This window comes from Fusarium tjaetaba, assembly GCF_013396195.1.
Source record: "Fusarium tjaetaba strain NRRL 66243 chromosome Unknown NRRL66243_c0000384, whole genome shotgun sequence".
Taxonomy (NCBI): Eukaryota; Fungi; Ascomycota; class Sordariomycetes; order Hypocreales; family Nectriaceae; genus Fusarium; species Fusarium tjaetaba.
Window position 1 is genome coordinate 184,979 of NW_023501580.1, and position 15,557 is coordinate 200,535.

The 15,557-nt window shown below is 51.0% G+C and overlaps 4 protein-coding genes across 4 annotated transcripts; 2 read left to right on the plus strand and 2 right to left on the minus strand.

The window, feature by feature from the left end:
• Positions 1-754: 754 nt before the first annotated feature.
• FTJAE_13107 (pathway-specific nitrogen regulator) lies at positions 755-3,307 on the plus strand (the record flags this gene model as incomplete). The annotated part of the gene is made up of 1 exon (XM_037346216.1): positions 755-3,307. One exon carries the CDS (start codon positions 755-757, stop codon positions 3,305-3,307), a length of 2,553 nt encoding a protein of 850 aa, XP_037199906.1.
• A 689-nt stretch (positions 3,308-3,996) lies between these two features.
• On the minus strand, positions 3,997-4,877 carry FTJAE_13108 (enoyl hydratase isomerase; the record flags this gene model as incomplete). The annotated part of the gene is made up of 2 exons (XM_037346217.1): positions 3,997-4,510; positions 4,567-4,877. The coding sequence occupies 2 exons, from the start codon at positions 4,875-4,877 to the stop codon at positions 3,997-3,999; spliced, it is 825 nt and encodes a 274-aa protein (XP_037199907.1).
• Positions 4,878-5,596: 719 nt separating this feature from the next.
• On the plus strand, positions 5,597-7,098 carry FTJAE_13109 (alpha-1 3 alpha-1 6-mannosyltransferase; the record flags this gene model as incomplete). The annotated part of the gene is made up of 4 exons (XM_037346218.1): positions 5,597-5,774; positions 5,821-6,429; positions 6,481-7,037; positions 7,090-7,098. The coding sequence occupies 4 exons, from the start codon at positions 5,597-5,599 to the stop codon at positions 7,096-7,098; spliced, it is 1,353 nt and encodes a 450-aa protein (XP_037199908.1).
• A 922-nt stretch (positions 7,099-8,020) lies between these two features.
• Positions 8,021-11,925, minus strand: FTJAE_13110 (CAMKK kinase; the record flags this gene model as incomplete). The annotated part of the gene is made up of 2 exons (XM_037346220.1): positions 8,021-11,444; positions 11,612-11,925. The coding sequence occupies 2 exons, from the start codon at positions 11,923-11,925 to the stop codon at positions 8,021-8,023; spliced, it is 3,738 nt and encodes a 1,245-aa protein (XP_037199909.1).
• Between the last annotated feature and the right edge of the window lie 3,632 nt (positions 11,926-15,557).

The window sequence follows — 15,557 nt, forward strand, 5'->3', positions numbered from 1 at the left end:
TTCGCCCAACATCAACAGCCACAGTTTTCTGCAACACGCCCGGAAAGACGTCGAACCCCGCCGGTCAGCTTGTCACTCGTCATCATAACTCGGATCGCTTAAACTCGCCTGGCCCCATATTGCGCCGGGCTTCTTCAACTCCCAACGACCCGTCCGCTTTTGCGCCCAACTACACGACCCCCAGGAGAAGCATCACCATGTTCTAAGTCATGAGCACCCAGACAAATACGTCGGATTTGGTTCCGCCGCCGCCGCGTCCGATTCGTTTTGTACATAATCAAGGACAACCGCCTTCTAAGCGGCGCAGAATCAACGCTGCGTAAGTATACTCCGGTCGTACCACCATAACATCGTGGCACAGAACTAGTCGCATGACTCTCTCCTTTCCACAGTATATCATCTTCAGTCTCTACTCCCTGTTACACAATACCCGACTCTTCCTCGACCCAATTACCAGGTGCTAACCCCTTTGCGGCTCAGGTGTTTGACCTGTCGAAAACGAAAGACGAGATGCGCTGGTGAACGACCTGTGTGCTCGACCTGTACCAAGAATGGCCACCAATGTCTAGGATACCCCGAGGAAATTAAGAGGGAGGATTGTGAGAAACCATCGCCGTTGGATAAGCAAGCCCACGAACGAGACGAGCACGAATCCCGCCACTACCATGATGAGAATATCAAGATCGAGAAGGCGTCTGTGCCAGCACAGCACGTGCCTGAAACTCCGAATTCACATGCAACTTCAGGGACGACAATGTCGCTCGCAAACATGATCGATCCAAAGGTTGAGGACCGCGAAACCCCGAATGCGATGGCGCAGAATGGGCACCACCCTTCCGCTTTACCAACTTCTCCTACTGCTGTGCGACGCTCCGAAAGTCACCGCGTCCCCTATTTCCGATACTTTGGTCCAACTGCTATCGTACCTGGTTTTAAACAAATGGTTGTCTCTGTGCGCGATCGCCGGCGCTCGACTGCTGGTTCACTGGCTGGGACATCACCGATATCAACACATAGCGGACCGCAAGGAAGCAGCTCGGCTGTTGGGAGCGATGTGGTCAGCGAGGAGCTACCTACCTACGATCCAAACGACTCAGCTCCAGTTCATCCATTAATAATCAGTCTCATCAACACCTTCTTTGTGCAAATGGGTTCCAGTTACCCATTCCTTCGACAGTCAAAGTTTTTGCGGATGGTGAAAGAAAAGAGAGTTGAGCCGATTCTCGTTGACTCAATATGCGCTTTGGCCGCCAGATTCTCGGACTCACCAATTCTTACAAATGGAAACGACAAAATGCCAAGGATGGAAAGGGGCGCAGTGTTTGCGCAAAGAGCCAGACAGGCCACTGTTGATACGTTCCCATGTCCGACTGTTGGCGCTGTGCAAGCTTGTCTCCTCATGGCTTATGAGGGCTTTGGAGCAGCCCAGGACAGCGCTCTATGGATGTATCTCGGGCTTGCTATTCGTATGGCTGTCGACCTGGGGCTACAAAAAGAGGTGGGAGTTCAGTATCACGGTGAGAAGGATGCTTTGTATTCTCAGAATTGGGGCCGCCATCCGGTTGACGAAGGAAGTTCTGAGGCGAAAGGAGGTGAATCGAGTCAGCTGAGCGCTCAAGAGCAAAAAGAGCTCGTACAAGAAAGGATGGATACGTTTTGGGCGGTCTTTATTCTTGACCGTGTCATCTCATCAGGGACGGGACGACCTGTCACATTTCGAGATGACGACTTAGAACTCTCATTCCCGGAGCCTTTCATCGATCCAGCGACTGGTTGGCCTGCTCCCTATCCGATCTTCCTGCAAATTATCCACCTCTACGGACGTGTATGCGACATTCTCAACAAAATTCGCAATGCGCAGGATCTCACCAAGGAAACATGGGACAAGCTTGGTGAAATGGAGCATGAGCTGACCAGGCTCTACAAGAGTTGGGACTGGCGGTTACAGTTTAATGTAAACAACTTCAAAGCGTATTTGGGAGCAGGCCAGGGCACCACATTCATCCTCCTGCATTTCTGGTTCCATGCTCTCTTCATTATCCTTCATCAGCCGACTCTCCTTACACCCTTTGCTGAACTCCGCAGTGAGTTACAGCTCTTACCAGACAGTCGCGAGCTCAGTATGAGCAGCGCGAAAACGATTTGCGACATCTTGTCTTTTGCGGACTTGATAGACTCCAAGAGTTTCATTGGAAATCCTTTTGTTAGTCAGCCAATCTACATTGCAGCTTGCGCCTTCGTGATGGAGTCGAGCGCAAACGCATCAAGCTCACCCTCACGGGCCAACTCGCCCCCAGGCGGGCATCATCCGGATGCTCCAGGAGGCAATAAACCTCGAGAGGCCAAAAACTCACGACACTCCTTGTTGGCTTCGGCGGCAAACCAGAACTACCAAAAGTGCTTTAATTCTCTGCAACAGGTGCAAATGTACTGGGGTGGCGCTACCTACATCATCACAGCACTGGACCAGAGGGCCAAGGGAATATGGGATTGCGAAACATATACAGCAGAAGAGTATGAGAGCACTAAAGCTGGACGCAAGAGTAACAGTGGTGCATTGAACAACCCGTTCCCCAAGTTCGAGAATAAGGCATCACCAAGGATGTCAGGTCCGCCTATAGCATGGACTCTGGCAGGAACTGCTAACTCTCCAAACTCGAGCCTGACACTCATGTATCAAAATCGAGACTCGACTCCAGGAACTGGAGCTCAAACTTCACAGCCGGCACGAGCTCCCAGTACACCACCTGGCAATATGATATTTGACCCTATCCGGCAGAGTTTACCAGACTCATCGGGCATGCTTGCGCCAGCTTATCCCCAGCCCAATGTCTCGGCTGTGCGGCAATCGTCTCGCCCGGTTGTGCCTCGTCGAACTTCGAATCTTTCAGCGACGAGCACGCAAACTCGTCCTACTGTTCAGTTCGACGGGTTGCCTGAGGACTGTGAGGCAAATGACATTTACACCACTGGGTCGAGGTTTACGCCGACAAATCCACCTTCTACTGCTTTTGATACATACAGTGTCTCGCCACCCACTGCGATGGCTGAAAATGGCGTGAACCCGGCCACGACTCTTTCAGGGGCAAACGCCATGTATTTTGGCCAAACGAGTTTCCCATATGCGATGCCCTGGGGAAACATGGGGAGCATGGACGGCATCACCTTTGACAGCCAGGATATAGACATTGCTGCTTTGGGCCTGCAGCAATCAGACATGATGGGGCCTTGGTTAGACTACATACCTTCAGATGTGTTGAGTCTTTTTGAGCACCAGCATCCGCACATGGATCAGGGCGGTCATTGACCCGGCGCGTTATATAATAGATCTGAGCATGTCAAATCGCATATACCCACGAGGGGTGGCCCGGTATATTTATGAGGCGTATTTGGTACGCATATAAGGCGTTTGGTGGGAGCAATAAAATAGGGCTAATACGTTATACCAAGTTTCCTCAGATCGAGCTTGGCGCAGTAGGTGTATGGATAGGCTTGGCTTTTAATGATATGTTGCTTGGTACCTATTTATGTGATAGCATTCGCCTGTACATCTTGGGTGATGCGGTAGTGGGCTATACACTGAACAGAAGTGACTCGTGAGGACATGAATCCAGGCTGAAGACGGACGCAAAATCTGTAAGCTGTGGCTGTTGACCCTTGGACGTGACAAAAAAGCACCAGAAGGTGGTAATAAATACTGAAACACCACAGAGTAATCCGGTTCACTCTGAATTCGAACACGCGAACTGCAAAAACGAAGAGTGGCGCAGGGGGAGAGAGTTTTAGGATTTTAGGTTCGGATTTTAGAGGGTTATAGGTTATAGGTAGATACCCCTACACCACTCTTCGCCGATGATATACAGAGTGATTCTAGTATATAAAGGTAGGTCCTACACAAGGAGGTCGATATTTTGGTATATGAGGGTAGGTCGGGCATAAAATACTCTGCAAGTCGCAACAGATATGCTCACACATATATCGTACAGGAACAGCCACCTACAACTTGGCCTTGGTATCCTTGAGCCACTGCTCATACCAAACCTTTCCAAACTCCTTCCTCTCACCCTCCCTACTCTGCGCCTCCTCAAACCTCTGCTCATGCGCTTCCATAGCAGGCCCCCTCATAAACTCGACCAAGCCAGCGTACATCTCCATTTTCAACACGCCGTAGACACCAGACTTGCTCTTATCAATGAGTTCATTCTCCTTGATAAAGTTGAGCATGTCCTCGAGGCCCTTGGGCGCAAGAGCATCGGCGATACCAGCCGCAAGGGCGTCCTCGCCTGTGAAGCGCTTGGCTTCGAGGACGAGGCTTCGGTAGGTTGAGTGGGAGTACTTGATGCGGAAGAGCGCTGACATGGCGGGTTTGAGGGGTGCGCCGAAGACGAGCTCGTTGAGACAGAGGAAACCTCGTGGGGTTGGGGCGAGGCGGTAGTCTTGGGCTGTGGCGAGCATGAGACCGCCTGCGAAGGCGTGACCGTTCATGAGAGCCACTGTAGGCATAGGGTACCTAGAACAGTCAGCACACCACTCATAAGCATTCATTATTATAGGTAGCAAACTTACGTCAAGAAACGAGCCCAGACATCATAGAGCAAAGGCCAGAAACCCTCCGTCGCAACAGCATGTTCCAGATCAAGACCATTACTATAAAACTTTGGAATTCCAGAGGTAGTCGCTACAACGCCGTGATGGTGACCAAACTCGATGATGTCAAGGGCGTTGAGAAAGGCTTTGAGAACGGGAGTTGTAAGACGGTTGTCGGGTGGTGAGAGGAGGGTGAGGAGGTAGACTCTCGGTGAGGGTTCTGTGCATGTGAGGGTTCCGCCGGGATGGGCGCCGCATTTTGCGATGGGGAGTGTGAAGAGAGTAGACATATTTTTAATTAGAATTTGAGAAGTGAGATGAGAGGTTGTGAGGGAGAGTGGGCGTTATTGGGTGGTATAAGAGAAGAGAGTATAAGAGAGAGCCTGTGGAGTTGAAAGGCCGGCTAAGGAAAACACCTCGGCTTGTGGATATGGATGATGCCTGGGGTAAACTAAAGTGAGTGAGATACATGATGAATCTGAGATGGGCTTCTCGGCATATGAGATCACATGATATCAGAAATCTCATGGATTTGCATGTCAGAGTAAGGTACTGATGACTATAACCGAGTCCAGTATTATTATTAATAATGTATTAATTGTTGGTCGTGATATCTCGAGCATCTTGCATGTGAACGATTTAAAGATTCTGGGGTAAAAGGATACGTACCGCGCGCTCATGATGAAAACGGTCCCACTTCCCATGACAGCCACGCACCCCAACTCTCATGGGAAATAAAAGCTTCAGACTTTAGAAGAGGATGCCAGAATAAACTGGTCTAAACCTCTACTAAAATACACTAAACTTACCTAAATCTTTTTTATCGCTTAGGATACAGATCCTAAAGTTTTCTTGCCCAATTATCACCAGCCAATAGCAGGCCCTCTCTCGAAGGCCCTACTGGAGCTTTTCATCTCCTCCAACTCACCCCCACTAACCAAACACCGTACGTAGCCTCTCATAACCACCACCACCACCACCACCACCACCACCACCAAAACCCGCGATCATGGCTTCAGACGCCAAAGATAAAGACTCCATCGTCTTCTTTCATCCTGATCTTGGTATTGGAGGTGCTGAGCGTCTCGTCGTCGATGCTGCGGTCGGGTTGCAGGAGAGGGGCCATCGCGTCGTGATATTTACGAATCACTGCGATCCGAAGCATTGCTTTGATGAGTGTCGCGATGGTAACAACCCCAAGTCTTGAGTATATGAAATTACTAACGGGATTAGGAACTCTCGATGTCCGTGTTCGCGGCCACTGGCTCATTCCAATGTCTATCCTCTCGCGCCTCACTATCCTCTGCGCCATCCTTCGTCACGTCCATCTTCTTATTCAGATTGCTCTGTCCGGCGAACTACAAGCCCTACGACCCCGCGCCTTCATCGTCGACCAACTATCCGCCGGCCTACCTCTCATGCGATACATAGCTCCATCCTCGCCAATCCTCTTCTACTGCCACTTCCCCGATCTTCTCCTCGCGCAGGGCCGCGAATCTGCCCTCAAAAGGTTGTACCGACGCCCATTTGACTGGCTTGAGGAATGGACCATGGGGTTTGCAAGCGCTGTGGCTGTGAATTCGGGTTTTACAAAGGGTGTGGTCAACAATACGTGGCCGAATTTGAAGAAGCGCACGGAGACGAAGGTGGTGTATCCTTGTGTGGATACGGAGGTCAAGGATAAGGAGGATGTAGGCAGTGATGACGATGTTCCGTTCAAGGGAGAAAAGATTATTCTCAGCATCAACCGTTTTGAGAGGAAGAAGGATATTGGTCTTGCGATCAAGGCCTTTGCTGCGATTCCTGAAGCTGAGCGCAAAGGATGCAGGCTCATTCTTGCAGGTATGGCACACATGATTATGCCTTTCACGAAAAGTAATACTAACTCATTAGGCGGCTACGATCCTCGCGTCGCCGAGAATGTCCAATATCACTCTGAGCTCGAGGCTCTCGCCTCGTCTCACGGTCTCGAGCACCTCACCACCAAGACCCTCATCACCGCTCTATCTACACCTCCAACCGTGCCCGTTCTCTTCCTCCTCTCGATCCCCAACTCCCTCAAGGCATCGCTCCTCCGCTCCGCACGCATTCTTCTCTACACACCCGCCAACGAGCACTTCGGCATCGTGCCCCTAGAAGCTATGCTCGCTCGTACACCGGTACTAGCTGCTGATTCAGGAGGCCCCGTAGAGACAATCGTTGATGGCGAGACGGGATGGCTGCGATCGCCGAAGGATGTGGATGCCTGGGCTGATGTTGTGCGCAGTGCGCTGAGACTTAGCGATGCTGATGTGCAGAAGATGGGCGATAAGGGTGCTGTGAGGGTGAAGGAGCTGTTTGGGCGGGAGCAGATGGCTAAGCGCTTTGATGAAATCCTGGTTGATATTGTCAGCAAGAAGTCCCCCGTTTCTGCGATACGAACAGTCGTCAACGCCGCCGGGGTCTTGCTAGTATGTGTTTTAGGGCTGGTGGTCTCAGCACTCTTGTATAAACTTAAGTAAGTTTAACTAAGTTCATATAAGTTTAGGTATGCAAGTTTATCCAAGTTTAAATAAGTTTACCTAAGTCTACCTAAGTTTATATAAACTTAATTGGATTTACCTCAATTCATCTAAAGTTACATAAGCTCACATAACATCATATAAGTTTATATAGGTAGGTAGGTAAGTTCACATAAGGCTCAAAGTTCTGCAGTTTCAAGGGGCTATTATTATCGGTGTCAGATGCACAGCACCGACACAAATCTTCAATAGATGGAATGACATCCAACCAAAGAAAGCAACAAATCTCTCCACCATATCTATGCAAATGCACGCAAGCCTCCCTATTCTCCCAGGGGCAGGCTGCTCTGATGCCGCTGTATATAGCCCAGCATGAAAAAATGCAAGGGATTCATTCTTATTCCTCCTCCTTCTCGTCATATATATAAACAATGCGTCCGTCAACGATAGGACTGGCTTCCGACGAAGCGGTGACGTTCTGTGCCGCTCTCTGCCTTTGATCCGATACATATTCATCCTTTGTCCCTCCTCCTTCGATTTCATTCCAGCTCATAAAACCCGTCATTATTCTCATTTCCTCATCCATACATCTCATCCCGCCCACGAAACAACAATCCGTCCCAAGAAAAAAACAACACGGGATAAATCTTTATAGCAACTGAGCCACCCATGATATGCCATAAAATAGCAATGCAGTAACGATCCCTCTCTGGGATGTGAGCAACGATCTAATAACAAGAAAACACCTGATGTGATGCCACGCTTCGTGCAAAGCGAAGGCCTCATGCTCCAAAACATTTCTCCAGGCAACTGAAGATGCAACTCGACCCATAATGGAAAAAGACTCTCAATGCTTGTCTGGCATTTGACAAAGTATGTGATAAGAGAAATAAATGAACTTAATAAATATGCCATGAAACGGGGAAGGGGTATCATGTTTCATAGGGCGACGTCCCCTCGTCGCCATATGCAGAGGTCGGCACCTTCTTGGCTGTTTCGGTGCTCGCAATGCTAATGTTGGTGTCACGTCTTCGAGGGTTGAAGACTGGAGGTCGTGACGTAGTCTGCGCAGGCTTCTTCTTTGACTTGGCCATGAGCAAGATCCCATCATCACTGCCATCGTCGTCGAAATCATCGTCGACAGGCCGGGCAACGGGAGTGCTAGTCACCGAGTCCCGAGCACCACCTTCGAGATGGACAGCAAGAGAACCGCTGTCCATAGCAGGAGGATTGCCGTAAACGTGATCGATAGGAAAGCCATTGGGTTCCTTGTCAAAAGCCGGGGGCGTCAGGCTGTCGGTGGTTTCGAGCAGTTGTGGGTGAGCGCTAACAATGCCTGGTTTGCACAGCAGCTCAGCTTCCATATCAGCTGAGACGGAGCTGGCACCACTGAGCAAGGCTGGCAGAGAGGGATCAGACTGGAATGCCAACATCCGTTCTGATGTGCTGGCTGTAGAAGGGAGTGCTGAGACAGGGCTGGTGACACTTGGGCTGGTCGATGGGGTGACTAACGCCTCCATTGAATCGACACTTGATGACTTGGTAGTGGGCATGGTATCTGCGCGAGGAAGGAGTTCATCTCGAGTCCATTCCTCCTGGATAGGTGAGGGCGGGCAAGAGTAACTGATGTGTTCACCTGGTCGATCACATCGTCGCATGCAGAGATCTTCCGAGTGACGAGGTGGCGACGTTCTTGTGATCGGAGCGCTATCCATTCTCTGAAGAGATCGAGGTCTGGTCTTGTTGCAAGGTTCAGCAGAGTGGGTTGGAACCGCATGACTATACTGTTGACCAGCGGCGGCGGCAAGAGATGAAGAGAGTATAGAGGCTTCCAAGCGTCTATGGTGCGAAGCCTTGCCCAAGTCAACGGACTTGACAGGTCGTCTTCCATGACGAGGTGGTGCTTGAACGCTGCCCGGGGCAACAGTAGTATTGACGCCCACCTTGGGTTCAGCGCGTTTATCTGAACTGGAGAAGAGGCCACGGTCGACCGATTTGGACCGTGAGCTTTCATCCATGGAGTCCGTCAAGTCCAGGTCGCGAGTCTTTCGGACTGTCTCGGCACCAGAGTCATCCGGTCCGTCGACTGGGCTGGAGAAGTAAGGGGTAGTAGGAGTGGTTTGAGAGATGGGCATAGGGGAACCAAGATGGAGCCAGTGCTGAGTGGTTTTGGTATGTCCGTGGCTATGAGCGTGACGATGGAAGGGCCATAGAGAGGCTGCTGATGATGACTTCTCGGGTTCGCGTATCGACTCGCTCTCACTATGAGCATGATGATGGCCTCGGTAAACACCGGCTTCGGGGAGAACAGTCGCCAAAGGGTCATAGATGACTGATTCGGGTTGTGGGCTGACTGATTGGCTGACTGAGAGAGGATGTTCGGGCGCCGCGGCGGCATCTCGCATGGCACTCGCGAAGTAGTCGTCAGGGCGGAGACTCTTGCGTCGGTTCTCGCGGTACTGCCCATGAGGAGTCGGAGGTCCGTTATTGTACATGCTTACGTTGTCGCCGGTGGAGCTAGCAGCACTACTGTTGGCTCGATGTCGCGTTTTGCTATCACTTCGTTCCACAAGGGGGTGCATTACCTTGCCAACAGCCTTCTTGACCACCGAGCGAGCGCGCTCGAGAAAGGTAAGAGGCACGACGGCGGATGACATTTCCCTTTCGTCGACTTGGATCTTGCGACCGGAAGAAGGGCGAGCAGGGTCAGTATCGTCGAGCCATCCGATAGGATTCATGATATCCTGGACGACCCATGGGTGACGCTTGATGTCTCGCAGTCGAATTCGCTTTTCGGGGTTCTTGGTGAGCATTTGTCGCAGCAGGTCAATAAGGAGGTTGTCGACTTCTTCGTAGACCAAGTCGTTGTCATCACGGTATGGGTGCATGTTCTGGCGCTTGTAGAGGGAGGTAGCGGCTGGAGAGGTTGAGGGGTGAACGGGCATCAAGCGGCGCTTGGGGATGTAGACTTCCTCTGTTGCGATCTTTCGGAACATCTGGAACTCATCTTCGGCGAGGAAGGGGATTCGAGCGTAGATCAAGCAGTAAAGTGTCACACCGAGAGACCAAACATCGATTTGTTCCGAGACCTTGGGTTGTTCTGTGTCCAAGTCGGTGTAGCACAGCTCGGGAGCAAAGAACGCAGGTGTGCCAACTGTCTTAGCAAGTTCAAGATCATCGTCGAAATCCTTGGCCTCAGATTCGGATACTGTGTCGTCAAATTCGCCATCGCGAATAGGTCGGCCAAAGTAGGAGACGCCAAAGTCAGAAATCTTGACGCGATGATCTTTACTCCACAAGAGGTTGGCTGGCTTGATATCACGGTGGACGACACCCTGATAATGTAAATACTCGAGGCCAAGAACAGTATCTCTGAAGGTTGATCGAGCTTGGTCAAAGGTGAAGCATGGAACGTAGGAGAAGTCGTCTGAGAAAGGGTCGTGTTGTTGAGGGTTGAAATCAAGAGAGGACATGTGCGAGATGATCGAATCGGCCATGCTGGGAGAGCGTCCTCGGAAGCCTTCGTCGACGTACGGACCGTACATGGTGCCATCCAACGCGGTACTCGAAGTGGGGTTTGATCGGAGAGCGCTGGGGGTTTCCATGTCGTCTTCCCAATTGATGAACTCGTCAGGGTCTTCAACGGCCCGAGTTGACGAAACAACAGATCGGGATCGTGAATGTGCCCTTTGTTCATCGCGGAAGGTTTGCCGTGAAGTAGGTCTCGAAGGTGATCCATCGCTGACGGCAAAGTCTTGCATGGAGGATATGCGAGACTGACTTCCTAGACTGCTACCAGGCTCGTCGGCTCCTCCATTCTCGAAACTCCAGTTCATCTGACCAGGATAATTCTGTGCCATCTTGGCTCGTTTCATCTGCTTGATAGCCTGGCGATGTTCGAGTAGTTGTTCGTAACGGTCCTCCTCGGGGGTTGGGAGCTCGCCTCGCATTTCGCGTTCTATACGTCGTCGTTCGAATAGACAAATATGAGGGAGACCCTTCTTACGCCACACAACTTCACCGAGTTCCACATGCTCAAGAACCATGTAAATCTTCTTGAGCTCGGGGTCGTCAATGACTTCGAGGAGGGCGACGACATTCGGATGACGGATCTTCTTCAAGATGGCGATTTCCTTCTTCGTCTTGTCTTGGGGAGACTTTGCCGTAACCTTTCCAAGGCGTCGCTTCTTAGAGAAACGTGGGATGATCTTGATGGCCACATTTTCGCCTGTTTCGAGGTTGCGAGCCAGCTTGACTTTACCATGCATTCCACGGCCAATTTCTTCGATCACTTCATATTGGTTAATGAGCTTGCGGCCTGTGGCGGTATCTGAGTCAATAAGGGCTTTGTGTGTCCTATGATTGACAAATACGTTAGTGTCTGATAAGTGAAACGGTTGGTGCATGCCAGGCTCCCTGGCCGTCTCCCCCGCCATAGGCGAGCAAAGCCGATTGGAAGCGGAACAAGCGAAAAAAGGCGGACAATGCGATACGATATTCCCATCGCAGATTGAAATGCTTACTCTCTAACTTTGTGCATCTGCAAAGGGTGCAGGAGAGGACTTTGGGTGTAATTGGGAGGTGTGTTGTTCTCGGATACGGAGATGACGAGATTCTGCCTAGAAGGCGAAGGGCTGAAAAGTCCTGGCGAAGACATCGGAGTGCTGTTGGCGGTCCTCAAAGGCATGGAGGAAGAGGAGGGGAGATGGGTATGCAGCGGCGGGGCTCCGCGAGCCGTCGACGAGAGGGAGGCGGACGACTGTTGCTGCGATAGAGATTTGTGGTGATGACGGTGGGAGTGGTGATGATGGTGCTGGTAGTACTGTGAGGGATCCATGATGGGCGAGATTGTTGGAGCGGCTGTTGTCGCCTCGACATACTGAAGGGGAGTGCAGAAGGCTCGCACAGGCGGGCCGTGAGTTGCTGAAGTCACAACGGGATGTGACGAGGAATCGATCTATAGTACCATTGTCGCGTGTAGAGAGAAGCGTGAGTCGAGGAGGAGTGAGGACCGAAGACGTCCAAGACGTTGAAGTTGAGGAACGAGAGATTTGGTGAGAAGAGAGGTTGAGATGGTGACTAGAGTAGTTGGTAAAATAGGCTGGACAAAAGAGTAGAGCAAGTGGAGCAGTGCAATAAGAGAGAACAGGTCTTGTGTGTTTGGGGGTGTGGATATTTTATTAGTGGTGTTGGTGTTGGTGTTGGACTTGGACTGGACCCAGTGGAGTTGGTGATGATGGAGGTGGGCATGGAACTGCCTGTGAGTGGGAAGGCACAGTGTCCGTCTCTTTTGCTAGGCCCATCTCTCGCTGCAACTCTGAATGGTGTGTGGTTCGTAGTGGCGACCGTGGAAAAGAAGGGCCAGTGGTTGACGCAGCCGAACTCGATCTGATAGCGGTACCAATCTGGTAAGTCTCTACTGTGCGAGCTCCGAGGAAATCTTCTGGTCTGTGCTTCGACCCATGGCGCCATGCCCTCTCTCCCTCACCATCTTCAGATCAACCCTGGACCAAATTCAAAGATATGCTGTTAGATCCACTACCCTCAAACACTGCAGCTTCACCCCTCAACCTACCTATCCACTCCACCTCGTCCAGAATCTCCAGTCAGTAGCGGCCACCGTCCACCGTCCAGCGTCACCAAAATACAACACACACACAAATCTGTTCCGTTTTCGCTCAGCCCGGCCGAGGTTTCGTTGTCCCCAGCAGAAAAGACGACTCATTCATTGCCAGCACAACAAGTCAATAAACCGCGCAGTTATCTCGAATTGCCTTTCAACTGAGAGCCTAATGCCGTCAGGTATCTGTCTACCAAGTTAGGTATCTATGGCTACGTAGTAGATATCACCGTCCGTCTCTTCTCGACAAGCCAAGCCATCCAGATACAGAAGGGGTGTGGGTTCCTTATATACACTCCCCTGAACGCCGCCTTTTTCACTCTTTCTGTGACGGCGATGTCTGTTTCTGCTGGACTACGGAGTGGACCGGCCGCCTTCAAGGATTCGGCCCCTGCTCGCTCCATCCGCTCCGTTCCTCGCTCTCTAGCACACATCGTCTGTTGCCGTCGCAGTCGCGGCTCGCGTGGTCATCTCTCTCGACAAAATTATAGATGAGGTTATCTCGAAACGCATCTTGGCTTGGCTCATCATTCGACGTAATTTCTCAACATCAAACCACCACTAGCCGGATGCGAGGGCTTCTTAGGCGTGGCCGACGAGGGTTCTCTCAAGCGAGCCAGCACTGAGCATTTCCTGGCCTTGTCCGACATGTCTTGGCAACGCTTGGGCTGGCTGGGCTGGCCAGGATGGCTTTGGGCTTGACGATTTACAGTGTCCTCTGCAGCGCTGCAGAAAGAGTAACACCGATGGGTGCTTGAGATTGGTTAAAAAATGCCCGGTTTACTCAATGGAGGCCCTGGTGCCATCTGACTGGACGGAGACATTCTACCAAAGTGCGATAATTCCCTCGGACAACCCTTCTCTGGTCGAAGTCAATTCATTGTTGTGCTAAGCTCATCACGTCCTGAGAATACATGAGGTGCATGGTTTGTGATTTCTAACTGAGTGCATGGCTATCTGGAGACGTGGACAATTGGCTTACAACTCAAAATATCTGATTGGAACCTACAAGACTCCATGATTATATCGCGTGGGAATCTACACCCATTGGACAAGAGCTCAAAACTCAAGCTTGGAGGTCTGAACTGTCTTGAGTATTAGCTGACGCAATGGAGACGGCCAGGGAACTCGAACAGACAAGACAAACAAGGCTCAAGCGAAGCGATTGCGGGTCAAATTGCGGGAGGCGGTGATGCTGGAGAAGAAGTGGCACTAAGGGATACCTGAGCTACCCATATCGCAGGCTTCTGATTCGTACTGTAATACTGTGCCATCGAGGACACTGCGGGCGTTTTCAGAGCCTGAAAACATCACAGACGGTGCCCAAGCATACTGTACATACACTGCCCTCAAACCGTATCTAAGAAAGTATCGCTGCTGTCAGTGGGGCAGCGTTTCGCTGGGGACGGGAACTTAAGTTTACGGTACCTTACCTTCCCAGGCCATGATGCCTCACTCCAGCTGGCGGAGCCTTGGAAAGATCCATGAATCTGTGGGAATTTCTAGGAGATTCCTCAAGCACATCAATGGGGCTGTTGCGAATCGATCTTCACTTGTCCAGCTCACCAGCAATTGATCTGGATCGTTGCGAGCCCCTGAAGCGATGTCTCAAACTCAATTTACTTAGCTTCAGCCGAAGAAAGTGATAAGATAACACCAGGCACAACGAATGGACGACTGGATAAGCAATTGTCATCGAGCCAATGGTAGTCTACCATTTTCAACTTCCATGTGTCTGTGATTTCCCAACTCGTTCGCGTTGGGGTTTGGTGGCTTGGCTAGGCCTTGCGATGTCTTTGGCTGGACCCATTTCGCTGGGGCATTAGTTTTGATCCCCTGTCCCAGCCCGATAAGATCCGCGTCTCTGAATGCAGGTTTTTTTTGCGCTCATTGTTTCTTTGCTTTTTGTCTCTGGCGTACCTGAGATCAAACTCGGGGCATCGTGGCTTAGTCATGTCTTGCCGTCTGCTCTACATACTGACCAACAGAAAGGAATTCAAAAAGCCTCGTTTCAGAGATTCAACGGAAGTTGTCCATGCCGCATCAAAAACGCTGGCGGTATTTCTACGCCGCCCTAAACGCCGCTGTCTGCGTCATGGACTGCAGGGCCGAAGTTAATCTGATTCAGGTCCCTCCATCTGCAAGGATACGGCGTCTGACCTTGATATTTTTAATACTTTTTTTTTTTTTTTTTTGGTTCATACCGTTGATACATGGTAGCCCAGTGCCTCCAAGGTGAGGTCCTACGAAAACGGGTGGTGCTCGCGTGCCAGTTCAAGTCTCAGTTGCAAACGGTCAGCCTTGAAACGCGGCGGCCCTGAACGGTTCAATGTCTTGTGAGACTCAGCTTCTCAAGCGAGTCACAAATACGTCCTCATTACGAGTCGATGGATATGAACTGCTGTGCACAATTGTGATACGTTGCACAGCGGTTCAATGACATGTGGTTGCCAAGATCAACAGTATGGCCGGAGATAGACTTCACTTAGAGGCGTCTTGCACCCTGGCACCACGACGAAACTAGCCAGTCCGCTGCGTCGATCAGAGTCGGCAATTCTTCGCTGCCCCTTTTTTTATTTCCAACCTCCGGGCTTAGGGTCCGTCGTTTGATTCATGCTTGGGCTTGGCCAGCTACGCCTCGTATGTCTGAATCACATGCATTCCACGCGCATCTATCGGTGAAGAACGCATAATAGTAGATCGTTCATTCTCACTCGACATGATGAGTTCATGTTTATGTTTGAGGCTCTGTTGTTGGAAATTATTGGTAAATGACTCGCCACGATGGCGACTCCATTTAATTATCGGTTTCACTCCCGTACCAACACGCACGCTGTACCGTGCCCTGT